The sequence below is a fragment of the Panthera onca genome, chromosome E1, assembly GCF_046562875.1.
Source record: "Panthera onca isolate mPanOnc1 chromosome E1, mPanOnc1 haplotype 2, whole genome shotgun sequence".
Lineage (NCBI taxonomy): Eukaryota > Metazoa > Chordata > Mammalia > Carnivora > Felidae > Panthera > Panthera onca.
Genome location: NC_138352.1, coordinates 3,186,051 through 3,209,800, shown reverse-complemented (window position 1 = coordinate 3,209,800; position 23,750 = coordinate 3,186,051). Strand labels below are relative to the sequence as shown.

Below are 23,750 nucleotides of genomic sequence, written 5' to 3'. Positions count from 1 at the left end.
GAGACAGTCTCCCATGGCGTCTCATGTCTCAGACTCCCCTCCCTGTCAAACTTTCTACTGCTGCCGAACATATGCACTTACACATACCAATTAGATTCTTCGTGAAATTACATCGGTTTGTCTGTCAAATGCTGCAGGCTCGATAAAGAAGAATAGAAAAATCACTTTCCAGAAAGAACAGAATGTTTGAATTGCACATTATCACAGAGGCTGAATAAGATTTCAGCCTGATTTCACTTTTTTGGAGGAGATGGTTGCGAAGGAGGGGACTGTGCAGGCTCTGAAGCACAAATTCATCAGAGCTGCGCGGTAAGTGCAAGTCTCCAGTGGTGACCGTCCCTAAAGTTCTTGCAGCCCTTGATGTCATTATATTCCCCTCTAGTGGAATTAAAGGGTATCCGGCTTTCTGCTCCAGCCGGGACATGTTTGCGATCATAGAAATGGGAATCTAAAGATATCAAGGGTGGAAAATACTGTTCTCATTTATTTCCATCTCATGATACGCTTTGTTTCAGGATATGTTTGTTTTGCCATTTTTTTCCTGTCCTCGCGGGATAATAGTGTTCCGCTTTATGTCCATTTGCAAGACTTGGGGAGAAAAAAAAAAAAGTTTAGGCATCTACACCAAGTATCAAATTCGTTTCGGTGCCAGGAGACTTCATGCTCGGTATTTTACTGCGTCTGCCTTTGGTTCAGCATCTAAGACAGAGTCAGACCCATCAATGGAGTCAGAAGCCTGGATTGAAATCCTGATTCTACTGCTTGCGAGCCACAGACCTTGCTTAAACCCTGAGCTTCAGTTTCTTCATCTTTAAACTGAGAACTGTCCTCCTTTGACCCTCCATGGCCATATGACAAGATAAGGGGAAATAATGCATGTCCTTTGAGACCTAATGTGGTCTGACCTCATCCGCCCACCACAGCATCCTATTAGAAAGAAAGGGTAAGCAGGTAAACTGGAAATCTGTTTCTGAGTCATCTGCATATGGGTGTAGCAACAAGGGTCTAGGGCTGCATTCAGGTTGGTTATAGGGGACCACTTGCTACCATTTGGTTTTGTAATGCTTCCCCTTTTCCTTTAAATGTTGATTTTTTTTCCCCCTCAAGTTAAGCCAGTTAACAGGAGAAACAAAAAAAATTTTTTTTAAGAATACCAGCCTTCACCATATTTCTGTCTCTTCAGATATAAAGAACATTAGTTTAGAGGTGTTTGCTCAAGCACATTTAAATGCCACATCCCTCTCTTTCCCCCCTCCTTCCAGACACCTTTTCCTAGCCTCCTTTGCAGATGGGGAGAAGCGGGCACTGAGACTGAAAAGATCTGTACAGCAAACAGCACTGAATTTCAGCGTTGATTGTAACACCCCTCTTGGCCAGGACAAATATTAGCATGTTCTTGGTGATAGCTTTGCTCGGTATTTGTTTTACTTAACAAAAACCAGAAAAGCAAAATTCCTATGTGTATTACAGCTTTCTGCCATGGGAAGGGCAGGCTTCAAATTTTCCTAAGAGCTGCATACATGGTGCGGGCGGTCTAAGATGTAGGATTGGAGGTCTCTGATGCAGTCGTGGGGGAGGTCTGAACAAGTACTGTTTTTGCCATCACTCTTCAGGCAGCGTTCTGGGAGGCATTCATTGCCTGGGATGCATTTAAAGTCACAGTTGGAAGAAAGTGCATTAGTGTTACCTCCCATTGTTAAAAAAAAGTAGAAAGAAACGCATCTGTTTGAGATGTGCATGCTCTACAACCATCAGCACACGGCAACCAAATGCAGAGATGCTTGGGCACAGAGGGGGCAAGTGCAGAGGCGGGTGCTAAGGGACCACACGGCTGTCCCCGTGGCCGTGCCTTCTGTGAGTGAGGGCCGAGGTGGAAGGGTCTTTGCTACGAAACGAAACCCGGTGCACCGATGAAAAACTAAATACACAGAGACTGTAGCAGAGTAGAGCTAGAGATTTTTTTTTTTTTAATTTGTAAGATCTTCTGCCATTTTATGGCTTTAGATCAGTCACCCTTAAGTGACAAATAGTTTGACATTTACCATCAAAAACAAAAACTGAAGAATGAAAAGATCTCAGCATAAAGAACAGTACATCCTTGAGAAGAGAGCTGCCTCATTTGGAGAAGGAGGTGGAATATGTAGCCACCGTTTTCGTGGAGTCTCTCGACGGTCGGGGAGTAACCAGAGGAAAATCCTAACTCGAGGACAAATGCCTGCTCCTGACAAAAATCAAGGAAAAACCAAGAAGTAAAGGAACCTTTTTTAGCCAAGAGGGAAAACTCTGGTTACTTGTAAGTATAGCCAGAAGGCTCAGCAGCCATCGAGCCCGACCAGAGTGACTTTAAGCAAAATCATACCCTTGGCTTATAAAGGGTAGATAGCTTTTACATTTAATATTTTGTTTTCATCCCTTTGACCCAAGATTCCTACTTTGGACGTTTATTCTGAGGCGCTAAGACACTTGCTCAGTGTGTGTTCACAGACACCTATGGTAGTTACTGATGTCCAGGACTTGAAGATTGGGTCAGTCAATTATGGTGCCTCCATGTGACGAAATAACACAGTAAAATGTGATACTGCTTTGTATTTAAGGACACGGAAAGATGTTCAGAGTGAGCTGTTGAAAAATAAAAACACCCTAGACCACCAGTCTATTTAGTAGGATTTCTAAGAAAACATACTCATCTTTCTTGAATGAAACATACCAAAATATTAATATATAGGTAATTTCCTTTTTAGTTAACTGTATTTTCTAATTTTGATATAATGAGTATGATTTTATCTACATAAATGAACATGTGAGTAAATAATTAAAAAATAACAAGTGACTAAGATATTTTACCATAAGCTGTACTTTAAAAAAAAAAGGGGGGGGGGTGCCTGGGTGGCTCAGTCAGTTGAGCATCTGACATCGGCTCAGGTCATGATCTCACAGTTCGTGAGTTTGAGTCCTGTGTCGGGCTCTGTGCTGAGTGCTCAGAGCCTAGAGAGCCTGCTTCGGATTCTGTGCCTCCCTCTCTCTGCCCCTTTCCCACTCATGCTCTGTCTCTCAGAAGAATGAATAAACGTTAAAAAAATTTTTTTTAAAAAAGGGGGTGCCTAGGTGGCTCAGTTAAGAGTCCAACTCTTGATCTCAGCTCAAGTCATGGTCTCACGATTCGTGGGATCGAGCCCCACATTGGGCTCTGCACTGACAGAGCACCTGGGAGAATCCCTCTCTCTCTGCCCCTCCCCTGCTCATGCTCGCTCGCTCTCAAAATAAACATTAAAAAAAATGCAGTCATGACCGAAAAGATCATTGGCCATCAGGAAGTAAATATCTCCTAAGAGCTAGGAGGAGTAATATTAGTAATGAGCCATCTGGAGAAGGAATCAGAGTTACCTCAGGAAAGAAGGAATCCTGCCCCCTCTGGACTTTGCAGTCAGGAGGGAGAACAGGATACATTCATCTGTCTCCTCTGTTGTGTTTAATCATTGAATGAATACCAGCTGCTGGAGAATTTTCCAGCATTTATAGGGAGCCATGAAAATCAGCCTTCTTGCAAATGTATGTTATACTTTTTCCAGTCCATGACAATGATGAAGCATCTCCCTACTCTGAAATACTAGGCTTCAGAATTTGTCCCATGCCATCTTAGAATGTCACACAGGGTTCCTCACATGACCAACAACCCAATTCTGTCTTTACTAAATTAAACAAAGATGATAGGATCTTGGAGACTCTTGAATAAATATGTTTCCATTTATCTCTGATTTGTTCTCAGATCATCATATAAACTTGGCCATGAATTTTTTTTTTTTTTTTTTTTTTTTTTTCCAGAAAACAAATAACTTTGTTCAGGGCTGGCAAGGGTTCACATAATTAAGATGCCTCTTATATTCCTATTTTATTTTCCTTTCAAACGACGGCACTGGAGCTAACCAAATCTTTAATTAGCACAAACATTATGTGGTGCTTAAAAAAGTGTTACAAAAATTCGTCTAATAGAGAACAGATCAGTGTTTGCCAGAGGTTAGGGATGGGGGGAGGTAGCTTGTGACCCTAAAGGGGTGGTAGAAGGGGGCTTCTTTGTGGTGATGGAGCTTTTTTTTTTTTTAAGTTTATTTTGAGAGGGAGAGAGTGCAAGTCGGGAAGGGGAAGAGAGAGGGAGAGACAGAATCACAAGAAGGCTGTGTGCTGTCAGTACAGAGCCCAGTGCGGGGCTCAAACTCACAAACCCGTGAGATCATGACCTGAGCTGAGATCAAGAGTCGGACACTTAACCACCCAGGTGCCCTGGAGCTTTTCTTATCATGACTGTCAATGTGATAAAATTTCATGTGATTATATGCACACACTCGATGAGTGCACATAAAAACTGGGGCGCCTGGGTGGCTCAGACAGTTAGGCAGCTGACTTCGGCTCAGGTCATGATCTCGCGGTCCGTGAGTTCGAGCCCCGCATCGGGCTCTGTGCTGACAGCTCAGAGCCTGGAGCCCGTTTCGGGTTCTGTGTCTCCCTCTCTCTGACCCTCCCCCATTCATGCTCTGTCTCTCTCTGTCTCAAAAATAAATAAACGTTAAAAAAAATTAAAAAACTGGTGAAATCTGTACAATCTTGTGCCCATATCTGTATTTCTGGATTTTGATCATCTACTCTGGCTTTGTAAGCTGTTATCACAGGCAGCGGGCGTGGGGGGAGGCTGGTTGAGGAATACACAGGAACTCTCTGCACTATTTTTACCACTTGTGAGTTTCAAGCTGTTTCAAAATAAAAACTTAAAACAGGAAAAAAATATTATTGTTTTTAAATAGCATTAACAGATTTCACTGTTCAATTCTACCTCTTGGTTTTCTTTACCTGGTAATGGTGTATTCCAGACAATGCTTGAGCCTTCATCCCTTGGTCCTAGAATGAGCAGACAGGTGCTTCTACTCTGTAGCCCTGACTTACAACATGAGAGGGAAGTAAGTGTGTGTTGTCATAAGCCACTGAGATGGGGGTGTTCTTTGCTGCTAAGCTAACATAACCTCTACAAGGTAGATGGTCTCTGATAACCCCCAACTTAAAACTATCTTCAGTTGACCTTAAAACCTACAAGCTTTCAAAATTTGAAGTTCTTAATCCATTCTTTTGTCCTTCCTCAAATATTATAAAATGGCAGTAGGGTGTGAGCTTTCTCTGTGTCTTTGTGGATTATATTACTACTCAAAATGTTTTCTGTCCCTTCACAGAGAGGATTATATACGCTTGCCCTGCTGATTCCCAGCTTGGCCGTGTGTCTTGCTTTGGCTGATGAAATGTGAGCGGAAATGATGGCATCATTTCCAAGTCAGAGATTTAAGAGCCGTTGAGTGGTTCTGACATTGTCCTTTGCCATGAGGCTGGCAATATCCCAGATGAGGGCTGCTCTCTCAGCTTGGGTCCCAGGAGAAAGAACAAAAAAATAAATGTTTACTGTGTTGAGCCACTGAAAATTAGGAGTGATTTGGTAATAAAATGTAACTCTGCTTCTCCCAAGTGAGACTCGACCTGAGCCACACCTGAAGTCTTTACCACCATATACATGTTGCCTGGCACATAGTTAAGTGTCCAGTAAATGATTTTTGGGGTGAAATGAAGAGGAGATCCCATACTTTTAAATGAATAACATTAGGCTTTGTGACTTGGATATTTGCACATTTTAAACATTTTAATACCAGAATTTCATACTAAACCGTCAAAGATTCTTTTGTAACTTGAAAGCTGTAAGTGACAGGACATCAATATATGTCAAGTTTTTGTCCTAAGATGATGGAAGCATATAAGTTTGATTACAGGCAGGGAGATGGTGGTTATATTATAGCTTTTAATTAAGATTTCCTTCTCGGGACACCTGGGAGGCTCAGACAGTTAAGTGTCTGACTTCGGCTCAGGTCATGATCTCACGGCTTGTGAGTTCGAGCCCCGCATCAGGCTCTGTGCTGACAGCTCAGAGCCTGGAGCCTCTTCAGATTCTGTCTGTCTGTCTCTGTCTCTCTCTCTGTCTCTCTCTCTCTGTGCCCCTCCCCCGCTCACACTCTGTCTCTCACTGTCTCTCAAAAATAAACATTAAAAAAAAAAAAAGATTTCCCTCTCATTGATGGCTACTGGTTCCAAATATCTGCAGAGTGAGCTCATATAGGCACCTTCTCAGCAGATTGCTGGAAAAGCTATAGACACAGTTCGTTTATCACCAGGTTGAGCAGTTGTGCCCCAGTTCCTTTGACACGTGCAGGCTCTCCCTCTAACGGCATCTCATGATCCATTTGAAATATAACCATATATATTCAGCTGGGATTCAAGGTAATTTGGATTACAGAGGCATTGTGTGAATTCATTCTTTTTAACTTAAATCTTTTCAGATAGGTGTAGTCTCCTCTCCCTGTCATTTCTAAATCTATTCTGTCACTACACTTTCCCAGAGGCGCATATATATATATATATGGCTGTATTGTTTTATATCTGGGGGGGTTGTCTTTCATTCTGTTTTTCTACCTGAATGTCATTTTTTTATGTTCCATTCTGCGGGTGTACTCTTTTCATTAGACAGTATATCTTAGAGACCTGTCCATGTTATGGTTACAGAAAGACCTAGGTCATTTGATTTAACTGCTACGTAGTATTCCATAGTATAAATATGTTTGGTTTATTTAGCCATTGTCTTGCTGGTAGAGATTTATGTAGAATTTTTTTTTAAGAGTTGGCTGCTTTGTATTTAATGGTTACGGCATCTTGTACAACTGGGCAAAGGACCCATAAGAATTCCTCCACTGGCAGAACCCGGTTGGACAAGTTAGTTCACCTGTAAAGATGTGTGTTCTTCATCAGAATAAAATAGGGCTACGTTAAGATAAAAAGTTAACTGTCAACAGAAATGCAAGGTCCTTGGTTCTTCCTTACGACAGTCACCATTCAAGCAAGCCGGTGTAATCCAAGGCCTGAGGCATGCTGTGCACCCAAATATCCAGTGGACCAGGCCGATTCTGCAGCCTGAGAAGGGATTTGGGAGCCTTGCTCAGTACATGGTGTCCAGTGTAATAATTATGGTGATATTCAAGTTACATAAAGTCACCCTGATCATATGATCTGGTTTTGGTTATATTCTCATGGTAACAACAACAACAACAACAACAACAACTTAAATAGGAATTTTGAATGTTATTAAAAAAATTTCCCAAGAAATTTAAGACCACAGAAATGATGCCAGATTCACCCTTGGAGCAGTGTTCTTGGTGTTGCTTGTATAGTCAGCATGTGGGTGACATTTAGACCCAGGCTTGGCTTACAGTATGATTCATGAGAACACATCAGATGGTGAACATGGGGAATTTTCCTTGGTACTTAGAAGGAGCAGCTTGCAGGAGGCACACTGCTTGGGGCGCTTAAGGAAGCCACCCCACAGGCTTCTCTCAGTTAAAAACAGTCTTTTCAAGAGACTCTTAAAGTCTGAACTCTGGCCCTCAGTGACAGCCATTTTGGTGCTCTGTGAGAAACCTGTGGGGCATTTCAGAGACCTTCAAATACTGCTGGAAAATCCAAGGCAGGCTGACCTCCGGCCAAAAGGCTGCCATTATTTTACTCGGCAAATTAAAAGGGCATTTGAAATGATGGCTGTTCAACTGTAAACATCAAAAAGCATCATTGATTGCCTGCCAATGGGTGTATAGGGAGCTTTAGCCCCTCTGGAGGTTTCACATTACACATTGGAGGACTCCAGCCTTGAAGGCCACCGCTTAAAGCGTACCTTGAGGGGTGCCTGGGTGGCTTACTTGGTTAAGCATCCAACTCCTGGATTCAGCTCTGGTCATGATCTCATGTTCGTGGGTTCCAGCTCTGCATTGGGCTCTGCCCTGACAATGCAGAGCCTGCTTGGGATTCCCCTCCAGCCCCCTCCCCCGCCCCCCCCAAGACCTCCCCTGCTCGCTCACTCGCTCTCTCAAGTAAACATTAAAAAAAAAAAAACAACTTCCCTTGAGCACACCTTCTAGATGGTTATAGCTAACACAACAAGAAGGCATCCAGGACACTTAAGGCCTCATCAGTATCAAAATTTTGTGCAGCATAGACCCATGGGTTTATTTTCAGCCCATTGCATAATGGTGGTGGTGATTTTGACAAAAGACTGACAAGTCCTGGTAGAAATGTGGAACAATGTCTCCAAGGAAAGCTAATTAAGTTTTAAGTTGCTGTATTATAAAAACTAAGATGTGAGAAACAGACCACAGATGCTTTCAGTAGAACTTGAAATTTTCATTTGTTACTCTTTTCTAAGAGGTCTAGATTTAGATTTGCGGGTTAGACTTCATTTGTGCCTATGAAAATTGGTTTAGTCAGAAACTTCTTTTTTCTCCCTCGAACTGCGTCTACAACAGAAACAGCAGAGCTGAATGGCTCCCCCTTTCATTATAACATAATGTCAGGCTTCTGACATGTGACAGTAGGCTTCATACTCCACTTAATGAGAGGCTGCCAGTGTCTAGAGAAGTCGAAAGTAAGATTATATGTATTGCATTAAGTGGGGGAAATTTTAGTAACTTTGTAATAGTGAAGGCCTGGAGTATACCCGCCATTTGTGTGTCTGTTGGGGGCGGGGGGTGTCTAAGTAAGGTCAGACTCAACCATAAGTAATATGTAGGATTCCTTTATCTCCAATCCTCAGGTGCATAGTGGTAAAAATAAGCTTTTGTGAAGACCTTAGTACACATTCACTGAAGGCTCGGCATGCGTGAGACAAATGGTTTTAGAGGAAAATAAGACAGGTGACTGTATCCAGGTGGCTTTGCAGTCCTAGAGGCCTCTGTTTCTTTTCCCTTTTTGCTGGGGTCCCCAGGGAGCTTGGATATAATACTAAAAATTCTTGCCTTGGTTCTGATCCAGCTGCAAATTCAACAGTGAGCTTGAGGGCCTCTCGGACTTCGTCCTGTCCTCTGCGTGTATGTCTGGGATGTGCTTGTGTGTGTGATACAATGAGGAAAAAAATGAAAGAGGAGGTAAAGTAATAACCCCATAAGCAGCAGAATGTGTAAGTGGCATATTAAAGACTGAAATCACACGTTCTGGAAGGCCAGTGAAAAGAGGAAAATTGTGACTGGTGTTCATGTCTGGGGAGGCTTCCCGGAAGGAGGAAGCAGCTTAGTGATTTGCCATTTTGGGGGTTTGGGCCTGAGATGGTTAGGTTAGGCCAGGAGGGAGCGGCGAAAACAACACGAGACAAGCCTGGGTTACATGCACCCCCAGAAGCCCACAACTTACCTTTCAAGGCCCACGACCCCCCCGCTGCCACCGTCACTTGGGGGGGGCCCCCGGTTATCCTCCACCCTGAAATCCTTTTGATTGGAAAATCTGGTCAGAAAGGTTTGGAAACAGCACATGGTTTCTTTGCTTTGAGAAAAGCATTCTGATTCTGGTTTTCCAATAAATCTTTCGACTCCCCCTCCCACCACCCTGTCACGAGATCCAGTGGGTTATGTATTTGGTGGATAGCAATATACGCTCCTTTGCTGGTGGTCTACTTGAATTCGTGGTATTTACCCAGCAAACAGTACTGTATTCCCCATTCGGTACACGGTGTATTTGGTTCATAAGCTGTACAATAAAAATACACATATTGGAGGGGCACCTGGGTGGCTCAGTTGGTTAAGCATCTGACTTTGGCTCAGGTCACGATCTCTTGGTTTGTGAATTTGAGCCCTGTGTCAGGCTCCGTGCTGACAGCTCAGAGCCTGGAGCCTGCTTCAGATTCTGTGTCTCCCTCTCTCTCCGCCCCTCCCCCACTCATGCTTGCTCGCTCTCTCTCTCTCTCTCTCTCTCTCAAAAATAAACATTAAAAAAATACATGCATTGGAATTATGCATGTAAGATCTGGTGAAACCCTGAAGTCTATAGTTAATGCCACTTAGCGTCCCAGGCCTGGTTTTCCTAACATATTGTGGTTCTATACGCTGTTATCACTGGGGAAAGCTGGGTGAAGCGTATATGGGAACAACCTGTACTATTTTTACAGACTGCTGTGAGTCTTAAATTGTTTCAAAATAAAAATTAATAGTTTTTCTTTCTAAAAACAAGACTGAATCAGAGATCGTCCAACCTGGTTAACTTTCATTTTAGCGGTGGCCTCCCTCCCCCGACCCTCAGCAGCCCACGGGCATCTCCTGACACCTGTAGGGCCCCGTGAAATACCAACTCCAAAGTGATGACACAATCCCTTCAGATTCCCGATGAGGAAATCAGAGCCCAAAGAAGTCAGGCACACCACTAGCCAGCAGCCATGGATAGGAACAGAAAGAACCTGAGAGCTTTTTAGGACAGCTGTTCTCTGTAAATCATCGTAAGTCATGGCTCTTTAGCTAACAGTGTGGTTTCTTTTGTCAGAGGAGGTGAGATTAATTCAACTGGAAATGAGTGTCCGTGCTCCTGCATTCCATTTCCGTGGAGGGAGAGATGAACTGTCCTTATGGGCAAAGCAGTACACAGTCGGGTTGGGTTGGAGGGTGGTTTCACAGTTTACCACCCGGCGCGGGTCACTTGCCTGGGAAGGCCGGTCTGGGGCAGAGGACAGGAACCCAGGACCCCAGAGAAAGTCTCCTGCCTTCTTGCCAACTTGGCTTCCGTCCCAACCACCTGTGAGCCCCAAAGTTGATCAGCTTTCCTCTTGCTCTCTTCCCATTCTGGCCCACGTCCACTATTACTGGAAAACCTTGGGCATCTTGGAGTTTCCTTCTAAGGATAGTATAGCTGTAATAATCTTGTATTTGTCTAGGGATTTTCAGGTTGCAAAGCCCTCACTCATGTTCCCTAAGGTAAGCCCCACCCCCAGACTACGACACAGGCAGACTGGCTTTATTTCTGCTTTATAAATGCGTGACATGGCTTGTCCAAGGTTGGAATTTGTATCAAGACTCAAGTCAGAACACAGGTCTCCAGAATCCTGGTAAATGCTCTTTTTGTAGGAGAGGTCTTGGTCATTTGTAAAACACTTGCATGCACTTGATGATCAACGAACAGGTTGACAGTTATCACTGTCGTTATCATAGACCTGATCTTTGGCCACTCATGATTTTGGAGTGTGAGGACTCCCAAGACTTGGTCATCCTCCACTCTTCTACAGAAGGTGGAAGTGATGGTTTCCTCTCTTCCTACACCTCCAAACGGTTAGAGCCTAAAGATGCCATTTGGGGACCAGATGAGTAGGACTTAGATTTTCCTGAAAAGTGAAGCAAGTTGCCTGTGTGCCACATCAACAGAGATCTGAGTGACAACCGACTGGCAGGACAGCCGCCCTGGAGCTGCCTGACACACCCAGGCTCCAGAGGGCTGTGCGTGAGCTGCCGTGCCTTATTTAGTGCCTGCTGTTGATGCCTTCCTTCTGCAGGGAGAACTGCCTGATTCCTTTCCTCTAGCACCCTGTTTGCCCTCCACGTGGTGGGACGTAACCTTTACTGTCAACATGAGAACTTTTAATTGATCCTGACATTGTTCTGTGCCCTTGACGTTCTGCCTAACATCTGGGAGATTGGAGAAATGGTGGGATGCTCTGACGGAGGAAGGCTAAGCCCATACTTGGGACCATATTCACAGCTACTATTTGTTAAGGAAAATAGTCTCTCAAGGATGGCATTGATCTTTCACACCCTAAGAGACATTTAGAAAGTAAACTAATGATCTACCTCAATATTGCTAATCATCTGCACACACCTGTACCTAGCACCTATTAGGCACTTACTAGATCTTTACCAAATGACGTTCTAAAGGCCCTCAGTCTTTATGTGCCTGCCAACATTAGGATCACCTGAAGGATTTGTCGAACCATGAACCTTGAGGCCTCACGTAGAGAGTTTCTGATTCATTCAGTATGGAGAAGGGCTAAATAATTTCTGACAAGTTCCAGGTGATGCTGGTGCCTTGTGGAGACCATATTTTGAAAACCATGATCTGAAGCAGAGGCAGGCAAAGTTTTTTGTTGTGTTTTGTTGTGTTTTGTTTTGTTTTGTTTTGTAAGGGCCAGATAGCTAACATTTTAGGCTTTGTAGCCATGTTTTAGGCTTTGTGGGCTCTGTCACAACTACTTAACTCGGCCATGGTAGCCACAGAAAATATATAAATGAGTGAGCATGGCCGTGTTCTAATAAAACTTTATTTACAAAACAGGTAGTAGGCTTGTTTTAAAAAATGTGTTGAAAATATAAAACTTTGTTTGAAACTATGTTAAGATCCTGGATGGATTTTTTCAAAGCTCTTGGATGGGAATCAGTGTTAAAGATGCAAACGTTGGTCGGATCCTATCTGAGCCCTTCCCTGGCCACGTGACTTTGAAGGTCACTAATGCCTCTGCAGACTGAAGATAATAATACAGTGAAAAATGAAATGTTAACATGTATCAAGTCTGGTGCTTGCATGTTTAGTGTAATATTCTTTATAAGATTCTGCGTGATTGAAATATTCTAGAATTTTAAGTTTTATGACTTTAAAAAGTAATTATGGTTGATGCTTGAACAACATAGATTTGAACTGCATGAATCCACATATACATAGATTTTGTATTACTTTCTCTTCTGTTTTTCTTAACATTTTTTTTCTTCTAGTTTCATTACAAGACTACAGTATATATGACCTATAGCATACAAAATATGTGTTAATCGACTATTTTATGTTCCTGGTAAAGCTTCCAGTCAACTGTAGGCTATTAGTAGTTAAGTTTGGGAGGAGTCAAAGTTATACATGGATTTTCAACTGTGGGGGAGTGGGTGTCGATACCCCTAACTCCCTCCTCCCCCCCGCATTGTTCAAGGGTCAGCTGTGTAATTCATTGGCATATGTGGCCTAGATTTTAGACTCTAAAGTCAACCAAAAGATAAGTCATCTCATAGAATCAAAATCACCTTTGGAATTCCCTCAAGTCACCACCAGCATCTAGGCTTTTAGAAAGTCAAAAGCCAAGAGTATCTTTCTTTCGTGTATACACAGCACTAGACTAACGGGATAAGTCAAGCTTACCTTGTCTGCAGTGGAGCTGTTGACCTCGTGCCCATCCCCAAAACCTTGTTCCTCTTTTGTCTTCTCTTAATTCAGTCAATGGCAGCTCTGTAGTTACAGCTGATTGGGCCACCAAAAATGATTCAGGAGGAGGAATTCAACAAGGAAGTGCCCTGATAAACAGACTTGAGTATGAATTTTTTTTTTTAATGTTTGTTTATTTTTGAGAGAGAGCAGGGGAGGGGCAGAGAGAGAGGGAGACACAGAATCCAGAGCACTGTCAGCACAGAGCCTGATGCGGGGCTTAAACTCACAAACCGCGAGATCGTGATCTGAGCCGAAGTCAGATGCTCAACCGACTGAGCCACCCAGGTGCCCCTGAAATTTTTTTTAATATTTCAAGTAGGACATGAAAGTCTTTCTGCTCAACCCTCTACGTTTGCATATTAGTAATGGAGGTCCAAGAAGCAGAGGCGCTAATCTACCCAGATAGACCCACCCAAGCATTTAACAAGACTGACTTGTCTTCGTAACAGCTCTGTAAGATAGGTACTGTTAATTTCCCAGTTTGCAGTTGTGGAGGAAATGATATTTGTCCGAGGTCCCGCTTCTCAGAGGTAGTCACCCTGGAACTGAACCCAAGCCGTCTGACTGCAGGGCCCATGCTCTTTACTTACTCTACTATGCTGTATATAATGTTTAGTTCCTTATCTGCGATCTGTCTATGGATTGAGGAACAGAAAGGCTATTTGAGAGAAAACTGTTTTGTACCTTCAGTAATTTGTATGTTATGCTAGGGAAAGTAATGAGGTGGCAGCAGGGGGCCACGGGGAGTATACTTTCAGTGCATTTCCAATTTTCACCTGATTACCTTGGAGCTTCCCTATGCAAATGCATATAATGTTACGGGAAATAGTGCAGAAGCAGGAAGATGTCTCTGTTGGTTTGGGTGCATATCTGGTCTTAATATTGTACTTCTAGAAAACTCGCCCAAAAGGAGATCACCCATACTCCATTAAGCAGATCCAGGATCATTCCGTTCAGCTTCACAAATACACCCTGATTTTGTATCTACCTTGTGCTGCAGCCTGTGCTAGGCGCGAGAGACCCAGCAATAAATACCATGGCATCTAAAACACTGTGCTTGCCCTCCAGCGCTATTATGATTCTAGGTCCTAAGGTGGTAACATTGGTGAAAACCCTGGTGTGTGGAAATTACACCCCATAAAGAAAGGAAACATGGGTATTTCTTATATGGCTCAAAGTGGGCAGCTCATAAAAACTCAACGTGGCAAAGTCACCACCACCCGTGCAATTATCCCAGAGAATGGTGCACAGTCTGGTTCTATTGAACCTCGACGTGGGGAGGGGAAGAGGCAGGGCCTGAACTTGGCTTAGTCCAAAAATGTGTTTCTTTCATGACTGGACTGAACAATGCGCTTCTTCTCCCCACCAGGACCCCAGGAGCAAGCACAAGTTTAAAATCCACACTTATGGAAGCCCCACCTTCTGTGATCACTGTGGGTCATTGCTGTATGGACTTATCCATCAAGGGATGAAATGTGACAGTAAGTAAGTTTTCTTTTCCACTAGATGAGGTGAGGCTCTGCCGCGTACGTGCAGGGTTTGCAGAGCACTTCGGGTTTAGTAACTTTTCAACACAAACTCATCAATAAAAAAACCCTATTCGGGGGCACCTCGGTGGCTCAGTCGGTTAAGTGTCCGACTTCAGCTCGGGTCATGATCTCACCATTCATGAGTTCGAGCCCTGCGTCGAGCTCTGTGCTGACAGCTGGGAGCCTGGAGCCTGCTTCGGATTCTGTGTCTCCCTCCCTCTCTGCCTCTCCCCGGCTCATGCTCGCTCGTTCTCTCTCTCAAAAATAAACATTTAAAAAGATTTTTTTGAATAAATAAAAAGAACCCGTTCAAATACATACCACACCAGAAAAGTATAGGATCGCTCCACTGTCAGTGTTCTGATTTATTAAACTACTTACTTGCCTGATTGTGAACCCCCCCCCCCCACACACACAAAGAACACCCGATTTATAAATGAAGTTAGTACTGTCACAGTCTTTTGTGGTGGAAATCTTCCATCACTGTAAAATGCAGGCTACTCAAACCCCAAAGCAAATGCCATGTGTTGAAGGTAGACTCCCCCACCTCCAGATTCCACATTTGGTTAGGCTTCACGATAAGCTAAGCAACCCTAGTCATTATCTTCCTGTGTCTCTAATTAGTGGGTGGACTGTGGAAAAATCCAGTAGGCTCTCCTTAAAACTGAAACTACAATGAAAATAAAAACCAGACATCTTAAGTTTGCTCACCCTGCACGTTCATGGACAGATCAAGTTTCTGTCAGTCCGGTTAGAGATGGAGTCACAAAGACCATGGACAAGGCATCAGCCCCCCTGCATTCTCCTTTTTTGCCCTGCATGTATTGTCATCAAGCACCAGGTAGAAGGAAAACAACGATGGAAACTCTTTGTTTTGATCGTTCTTATGAGATTCTCCAGGCCGTTTATCTGTTTCAATAATGGTTTCTACTTTTAGGACACAAAAAGGTAATTACCGAACCTGTTTTTCTGGTAGACAGGAGAGTGTTGGGGAAACATCAATATATTGCCATTCATTAAATGTTGCTATTATGGCCAAAAGCTTTGTGTGTCCTGCATGGAACGAAGGTGGTGTATATACAAATCAAGGTTAAGTGAACATTATAGAACAGATGGATGGTTTCTCAGCACATGGGGGTTCTTCACCTTAGAGAGCTGTCAAATTTAATAGCCTAAACAAAACCTTTGTGATGATCCAGACCAGTGGTTTTCTGTGTTTTGAGAAACCCTGGGATTCCAAAGACATGGTTTTTCAGGGATTCTGCGAACGTGAATTCTAAGTGCATTTGTAAATACACTCCTAAGTATTTTAAAACCTGGAACAAGAGTGAACACTTCATTCAGTGTGTTACACACTCAAGCTTGACAAGTTGGAGATGATGGTGGAGACCGTGTTCTGCCAGCTTTACTCATGGGGCTGAGCGTGCAGCCAAGTTTCTGCTGCCGAATCCACTTAACCGAAGAGCCAACCCGGTTGTATGTTGTCGAACGACATTTACCATCTCTACATATGCTTCTGTTCTGAGTCTGGATTTGGGGCTGCGGGACAACTGTAACAAAGCACAGAAGTAAGTGCCCTGTCAGGGCTGAACCGAGACAGCTGGTTTCACAGTTCTGTTTGGACCAGGGGGCTCTATAGGTTATCCACGAATGTCCTTATACCAAATAAATGGTACCAATTTGAATTCGTTAACTAGGCTTATGCTAATGAAGGAACACTCATCTGGTTTATATGTTGGGATTCTGCTTAAGATTTTGTTGGAAAAATGGGTCCCGCTACTAAAAAATCTTGAAAGCCGCTGAACTGGGCCAGTGCTTTTGTTTGGTTTTGTTTTGTGGTCAGCTCTTTTCCTTGGAGTCGTATGGCTTCTGGGGCCTGTGCTCCTTCCTCAAGGGAAGCCAAGAAGCTCACGGGTGCCAGGACCCCAACACCTCCCTTAACTTCCGCAGAGAAGGTATCTCTTTCTGTGCCTCACACATCGTAGGGTTACAATACTGTGTGCAATTCTGCTTGGTAGGGGAACGACCTTAGCAACCACTGTCCAGAGCAGCCACTTGGTTTGCAGAGTAGGAAATGGGATCAGACGGAACACTTGAGTTTTCCAAGATCTCAAAGCTGCTAATGGGGGAGTCAAGACAGGGATACAACCCAGGGCACTTTTGCGTCCCTGTTGTGCCTGTCCTTTGCAGAGAGGCTGGCGTTTATTTCTTCCAAGTTACAATTCTGCCCAAGCACTTACAGATAGGATGTGGTTAATACAAGTCCGATGGATAGCACACCTTTTCAGAAGCGTTTCTATTGGCTGCCTCAAGGTGCTTGATTCTGAATGGTTAGCTTCAGAAATAGAAACCTAAACAGAATTCACGTTTGTGAATCGGCTGATTGTCCTTTCCTCATTTGTGACCATTATCCTCCTTTCCGCCTTGAATTATAGCAAATCTATGTTATTTGCGATGCTTTTTGCAATTTACCTCACCATGTTAAACACTCAAAATGAAACGAACACGAAGGCTCCACCTTGAATGCTACGGAAGAGCCTCGTAGCATCCCGTTGGGGGCGTGTGAGGAGTCCAGTGGCCATCGCTCCTCTTGGCAGCCTGAAGGGACAAGGACGATAGAGCTGGAACACCTACACAGGCACTCATGTTTGCGTTCAGCACACAGGATTCTCTCCAGAGTTTCTTTGGTTCACGGCACTAAGACTGATCTTTTTATTCCTCCCTATCTCACCCACGTAATGTCAGCTGGTAAGGAATGGCTCAGCATGCCAGGCGTGTATTTGTTTTACTTAGAATAATATTTAAATACTTGAAGACAGGTTTAAAATCTCAAATACAAGTTCTTTAAAAAAAAAAAAAAAAAAAAAAAAAGAATGCAACGTACTGAAGCCTTCTCAGAGATACAGAGTTAACTAAGGCAAGAAATTTTCCAAACTTCCTGTACTCGCCCCACGGACTCATATTCTTGCTGAGTGGTCAGCTCAGAAAGGCATAAGAAATTATTTGGCAAAGAATATCCTCTGTTTAAAATGTGCATATAATTTGCCTCTGCGTACATGAAATACTAAGCAGTCTGTGCTTTGTATGCATTTACCTGTGTGCGTTCTGTACAGTGTTAAATATCTGAAGCATCCACAGACGAGCAGGCAGGGGTATTTTGCTTCAGTTAAGACTGGACAAATATGGCACGGGTATTTTAAGGATATTGTCACACGGAGCCTGTGTGGTAAGGGACATCTGCTAACAGTTCTTGGTGTCACCAAAAACATTATAGCAAAGTATCGAGTTAGAGGGTAGCTCATTTTCACTTGTGCTCATACAGCAAAACACTGAGGAGGTGATGGTTTGAGCCCATATGTCCAGCCTTACCCTTTGCTTTCTTGATTCACAGCCTGTGATATGAACGTGCACAAGCAGTGTGTGATCAATGTCCCCAGCCTCTGTGGGATGGACCACACAGAGAAGAGGGGCCGGATCTACCTGAAGGCTGAGGTCACCGATGAAAAGCTCCATGTCACAGGTAAGGCATGCTCGTGGAGGTGTGAGGCATGCGCAGCTTCTCCGAGGGCGTTGGGGTCAAGGTCAAGAGGGTCCGTCACCGCCTCGGAGCTGGTCAGACTCCGAGCCACCGATTTCCCATGAACACGCCTCCCCAGAGACCACACTGTGTGCCGACTTCCCAGCTGCTCCAGTGCCTTAGAGTCAGAACTGCCGTGGAGACGGAGGTGCTCTGACGGCACGGCCCGTGTACCGTCCCCCGGTGACAGGGGGACAGGGAAGCCAATTAAACAAAATGCCGTCGGTGGGAGTGCACCAGGGTGAGGGGAGATGGGTGGATGATCCAGATGTGTAATGGCCTCGGGCTGCGGTGACCCGATCAGCCCACCCTCATGAGGACACCAACAGGAAACAGGAAACAGCCATCACGTTATAGAGTTACGCTTCCTCTGCATCAGGTGCTAAGACCTTCACCGTAGATCGTTGATTTAGTCCTCTCAACCACCCGCACAGTGGCCTCATTTCCCAGAAGAGGAAACCGAGGCAGAGAGAGGTGAGAAATTGGGAATGTCACAGAGCAGGTGAGGAGCCAGGGTGGAACTGTGCCATTTCGACTCCAGACCCCCTGCTTCTCCTTGTGGCACCAAGGGTGCCGCCTGTAAACAGTGCAGTCGGGGGACCAGGATTCCCCGCCCACGGCCCAGAACATTCCCTCCCCGGGGCTGTGTCTGTGTGGGCTGTGCCAAAGCATGGCCTTTCCTTTGGTTTCCCACCAGATCACTCTGGGTATCTCCACAAGATACCCAGAAACAAGTCGTCCTAGAGACTTGTTGGCCCGGGACTCATCATGTGTCCTCAGACACTTGGCCGATCTTTTCTGTGGTCCACTCCGTGTCGATTTATGGTTTTACGGTCCAAGTCAGCCTTCTGCCTTGTTTCTGTGTCCTTGAGGTTCCCTCATGTGCTACCATACCCTCTCTTTTCTCTCCCAGGGGTGTTCGTTTTCATTTGAATAGCGAAGGTATTACGTTTCCATTTGTATTTAGAAAGTTTAAGCTATCAAACAAATGGAAAGACCTTGTTGTTATTTATTTGTAAATAATGGAAGGTACTGTAGAAGGAGGACTGGCAGGGTCCCTTGAAGGGGGTGGGGGGTGGGGAGAGGAGGAGCTCCAGAGGAAGCTCACTGCTGAAAACATCCTCACGTATTTCTTAGTTTGAAAAATAATCCACCTCTCTACCCAGTGCTGCCCCCTCAGGTAAGAATTTAGAGAAAAATCAAAAGATGTTGAGGTGCTGCTAAGAAAGGGTCAACACGCTTCGCCTCTGGGGTCACCTTGTGAAACAAACCAAACGTCGCTAAGGGTCAAGACCGATTTATGAATCACATCCTTGTCATGGGCACACAATCTCTTTTGACCTTTTGGTTTTAGGGACGTTCCTTCGTTTTCTCAGACCATTGCTTTGCACCCTCGCCTCTGGGGCCGCGGCTCTCACCTCCGTTTCCCTTTGATTGGACTGGCGCTGCTGGTGGGGTCCACTCTGCCCTCTGGGCTCGCGGCCAGCGCCCCTCTGGCCTTGGCGGCACCAGTGCTGTCTGCCCGGAGGAAGTGAGGCTCCTTGGGGGCCATGAGAGTGTCCCCCGGTGACAGAGGGACAGGGGCCATGCCTTGGGGGCCATGAGAATGTCGGTACCGTCACACCTTTACCCTTGCTCTTTTTTCTACTGAGGCTCTTGCCTCGTCGAAGTCATGTGCTGGGAGCAGGGAGTGTGCAGTTTGGGAGAAAATGACCATAAAGCAGTGCGTGGTAAGGGATTCAGAAGCATAATGTAGACTGCCTATTGGCTAAACATTTCAGTGTTTTTCCTTCACTTTATAAAGCTACTGCTGTTGGCAATATAATAGACATTGCAGGTGAACAGTCGGAGCCTAATTGTGAGGTGCACAGCCCACCGTGAGACCAGAATGCCGGGGCAGGGTTTTTAAGTGTTCAGCTCTCATTCACCCTGTTTCCGAATACAGCAAAGCACCCTGCACGCTGCACCTGCCCCATGCCTTCTCCTGGCATAAAAGCAGCAACCGTGTGGTGCTGCCCGGGTTTTCCGCAGTCTACTCCGAGCCTTGAGAGGCTTGCACGTGTAAAACTGCACCGAGGGGCACAGATGCCTGGCTAGAGTGGCACAGGGTACAGAAGAGAAAGGTCAGGTCCCATCCTGCAGGGTCAGCAAGGAGTGTGGTCCTAGGGCTCCCACACTAACTGCCCCACCATTGCCTACAGTTGAACCTGATTCACAACTGTAAGATCATCTTAGGAGACAACACCCTTCATTGAGTTACACTTTTCACGCAGGAAAGCCAACGAGCGTAGCTTACGGCAACAATCTAAGTCAAGTCTCTTGAGAATTAGTCTAAAATGTTTTGCCTAGATCTAGCTCTAGGAATGTGAATCCAGCAATGGCTTCATAATAATGGCAACAGCAGCTAGCGTGAGTGGTGCCCACAAAGGAGGTACTTCCTTTTTTTTTTTTTAATTTGAGAGAGAGAAAGTGGTAGAGAGGGGCAGAGGGAGAGAGAGAGAGAGAGAGAGAGAGAGAGAGAAAGAGAGAGAGAGAATCTCAAGCAGGCTCCACACTCAGCACAGAGCCTAAAGCAGGGCTCAATCCTATGACCCTGGGATCATGACCTGAGCTGAAGTCAGGAGTCAGACGCTCAACCAGCTGAGCCCATCAGTGCCAAAGGGCCATTTTCTAAGCACCTGGCATAGTTAAATTCTACGAACCTGTGTGGAAGTTTACTTTGTTACCCTTACTTTATAGATGAAGGTACAAAAAAATTAAGTGACTCATGCCAAGTCAAGTAGGTGGGAAATTTAGTAGTTAAGTGTTTAATTACTAGAAGTAGAGAGATTTCAACGGTAGTGTCAGTAAGAATTGGAACCTCGTCTTAATTCTGGCTGCTATAGTAAATACTATAGACTAGGTGGCTTAAACAACAAACATTTCTTTAGCACGGCTCTGGAAGCCGGGAAGTCCAAGATCAAGGTTCTTGGTGAGGATTCTTATTTTGGTTTGTAGATGATTGTCTAGCTATGTCATCACTTGGGAGCGGAAAGAGAGAGGAAGTAGGCTCTTTGGTATGTCTTCTTATAAGAGCACCAGTCCCATCGTGAGGTCCCTGCTGTCATGACTTCATTATTTCCCCAAGTCCCCATATTCAAGCAGTTAGGGGTTCTCATCACCTTAGGGGTTAAGGATTCAACATATGAATTCTGGGGGGACACATAATTCATAGCATATCTATTTTTTTTAAATATGGTTATCATTTATGTCAAGGAAACCTAATCCTAAGTAGGAAAAGCCCCAAACTCAAGGAACTAAGTAATAATCATTTGCCCAGAACTTTTAATTTAGAGTAATTTGAGATTTTCAGAATCAGAGTTAACCTTAATGTAATGAGAACACAAAAAAAACATAAGTAAGCTTACCGTCCAAATGCAAAGAAAATAAAAATTCCAGTAGTACAGGGTTCCCTTCACCCAGTCCCCTTCTGCCATATTAACGTTCTTCTGTGACCATAGTTGAAGCATCAAAGTAGACACTTTTTAATTTTTATTATTTTTTGGATATTTATTTTTGAGAGAGCATGAGCAAGGGAGGAACAGAGAGAGAGGGAGACACAGAATCTGAAGCAGGCTTCAGGCTCCACACTGTCAGCACAGTGCCCGACGCGGGGCCCGAACCCACGAACCGTGAGATCATGACCCGAGCTGCAGTCAGACGCTTATCTGACTGAGCCACCCAGACACCCCAGTAGACATGTTTTTAAATAGTACCTGATAAACTTCTAGAAAACAGGTGCCTGTGTAGCTGTAGTTAGTCACTAGAAATTGCTTTAAAAAGAGCCAAAGAGAAGACTTCTGATGTCTCTTATTCCAGTGGGAAAAGACTACAAGAACTACAGCGTGAAGCCCCTTTGGAGCAGAACCTACTGGTGATCCCCCCCCACCTCCCCGCTGCATTACCTGCCCAACCTCCTAACCTAGTAGTTTCAGGCACAAGTTTGTCTTAACGCATTTTAAATAACAGTAGCTACCATTTATTGAGTACGTACTCTATACTTAGTGTTTATAAGACTGGACCTTTCTTCGTGCTGAGTGCTTTCTCTTCCTTGTTCCAGTGACCCCTCAAACAGTGCCACAAATTGCTATTATTATCCTTGCTTTCGAGTCGTGCGAATGAGCTGAGAGAAGGGAAGAAATTGTAACAAAATGGAAAGTGATGGCGGTAGAGCTCCAGTCCACGTCCGACGCCCCGGGGGGCTTTCAGCCCCGAGGCTGCGAACCTCCCAATTCTCTCCTATTAAAGGGGCTCCTTTTGAATAAATAGCAAGCCCATCTTCACTCCACAGGCTCTGTGAAGGTGCAGAAGGTCCAAATGTGAGACTTAAAGCCAGGGGAGAAAGAAAGTAACTTTAAAAGGAATTAATAGACAGTCCAAGCGCATGTAAAATTAAATGCTTGATTACGTGGGTGCTAAATGATACGCCATGGAGGAGGCTGAGAACCGCAGACACTTGGAAGAACCCGGTATACACAGTGAACCATCACGAGTGGAGCTTATGTCCCAGTGCAAGTGCTGTCTTGGAAAACGCTTTTAAACCCTGAGCAGCTGTGTTAATGGTTAGATCAGCTCATCTCCATTTTTACCTGTGCAGAATCGCTCAAATTGAAACTAATTCCCAAATTAAAATAGAAACTCCCAATAGACTCCTGCTTTGGGACAGAAATCTGCCTTTTGAAACCAGAGATGAGTTTCCTTTCTAGCTTGGTACAGTATTCATGGGAAAGAGCTCCGCGTTAGTGGTATATTTTTATTTTTTTGCCTTTGGGCAGTGGCGCTGATGTTATCTGAACTGTGTCGTTTTTATTTCTTTCAGTATGCGGTTTTAATAGGTTTTCTACATTCTTGTGCGCTCTTTTATTTGGCTTTTGGAGGAATGGTAAAAAAAAAAAAAATTCCCTTGTGGGAACAAATTTTCAATTTAATGTTGTAAGTAAATGGAAAAAAGATCATATGCTTTACAGCTTCTCCAAGAACACATGTCTCCCACAAATAGATTATTCTGCAGAAGAGTCTCATTTTCTCAAATACTCTGGGTGGTTAATTTGGCGTGGAGATCGAAGTTCTCCACTGAGTTCTGTGGGGGAGGGGAGGGCCTGGGGCAGGATCTGGGGCTCCCTGAAGCAGAAAGGTCACATCCTTCTCTGCCTTCTGAGGCTGTGTGCATTTTGGTGCCCATGCCTCACCACCCCAGCAGTCGAAACTTGTGGTCATGGTATTGTTGTTGTTTTTTTTTTAACTTTTTTTTTTTTTTAATGCTTATTCATTTATTGAGAGACAAGGATGGAGAACGAACAGGGGGAGGGGTAGAAAGAGAGGGAGACCCAGAATCCAAAGCAGGCTCCAGGCTCTGAGTCGTCAGCACAGAGCCTGATGCGGGGCTCGAACCCATGAACTGTGAGATCATGACCTGAGCCAAAATCGAAAACAACCAACTGAGCCACCCAGGCACCCCAAGTATTGTTCTTAAATTATATTCTCTCCGTGTATTTTTCTGTCTTGTTAGCACATAGGCTGCAGAGTCAAGGCAATGAGATTCA

General features: G+C 44.5%; 1 protein-coding gene across 2 annotated transcripts in view; it reads left to right on the top strand.

Annotated features, from left to right (window-relative positions):
- The window catches only part of PRKCA (protein kinase C alpha), a 398,747-nt gene that overhangs the window by 255,730 nt on the left and 119,267 nt on the right, over positions 1-23,750 (top strand). For both annotated transcript variants that reach the window (XR_013552221.2, XM_078438248.2), the window contains exons 4-5: positions 14,432-14,543; positions 17,983-18,111. Coding sequence is in view for 1 of the 2 variants with exons in the window: in XM_078438248.2 (XP_078294374.1) it covers positions 14,432-14,543; positions 17,983-18,111 (241 nt within the window). In the remaining variant the exon portion in view is untranslated. The remainder of the gene's footprint in view (positions 1-14,431; positions 14,544-17,982; positions 18,112-23,750) is intronic.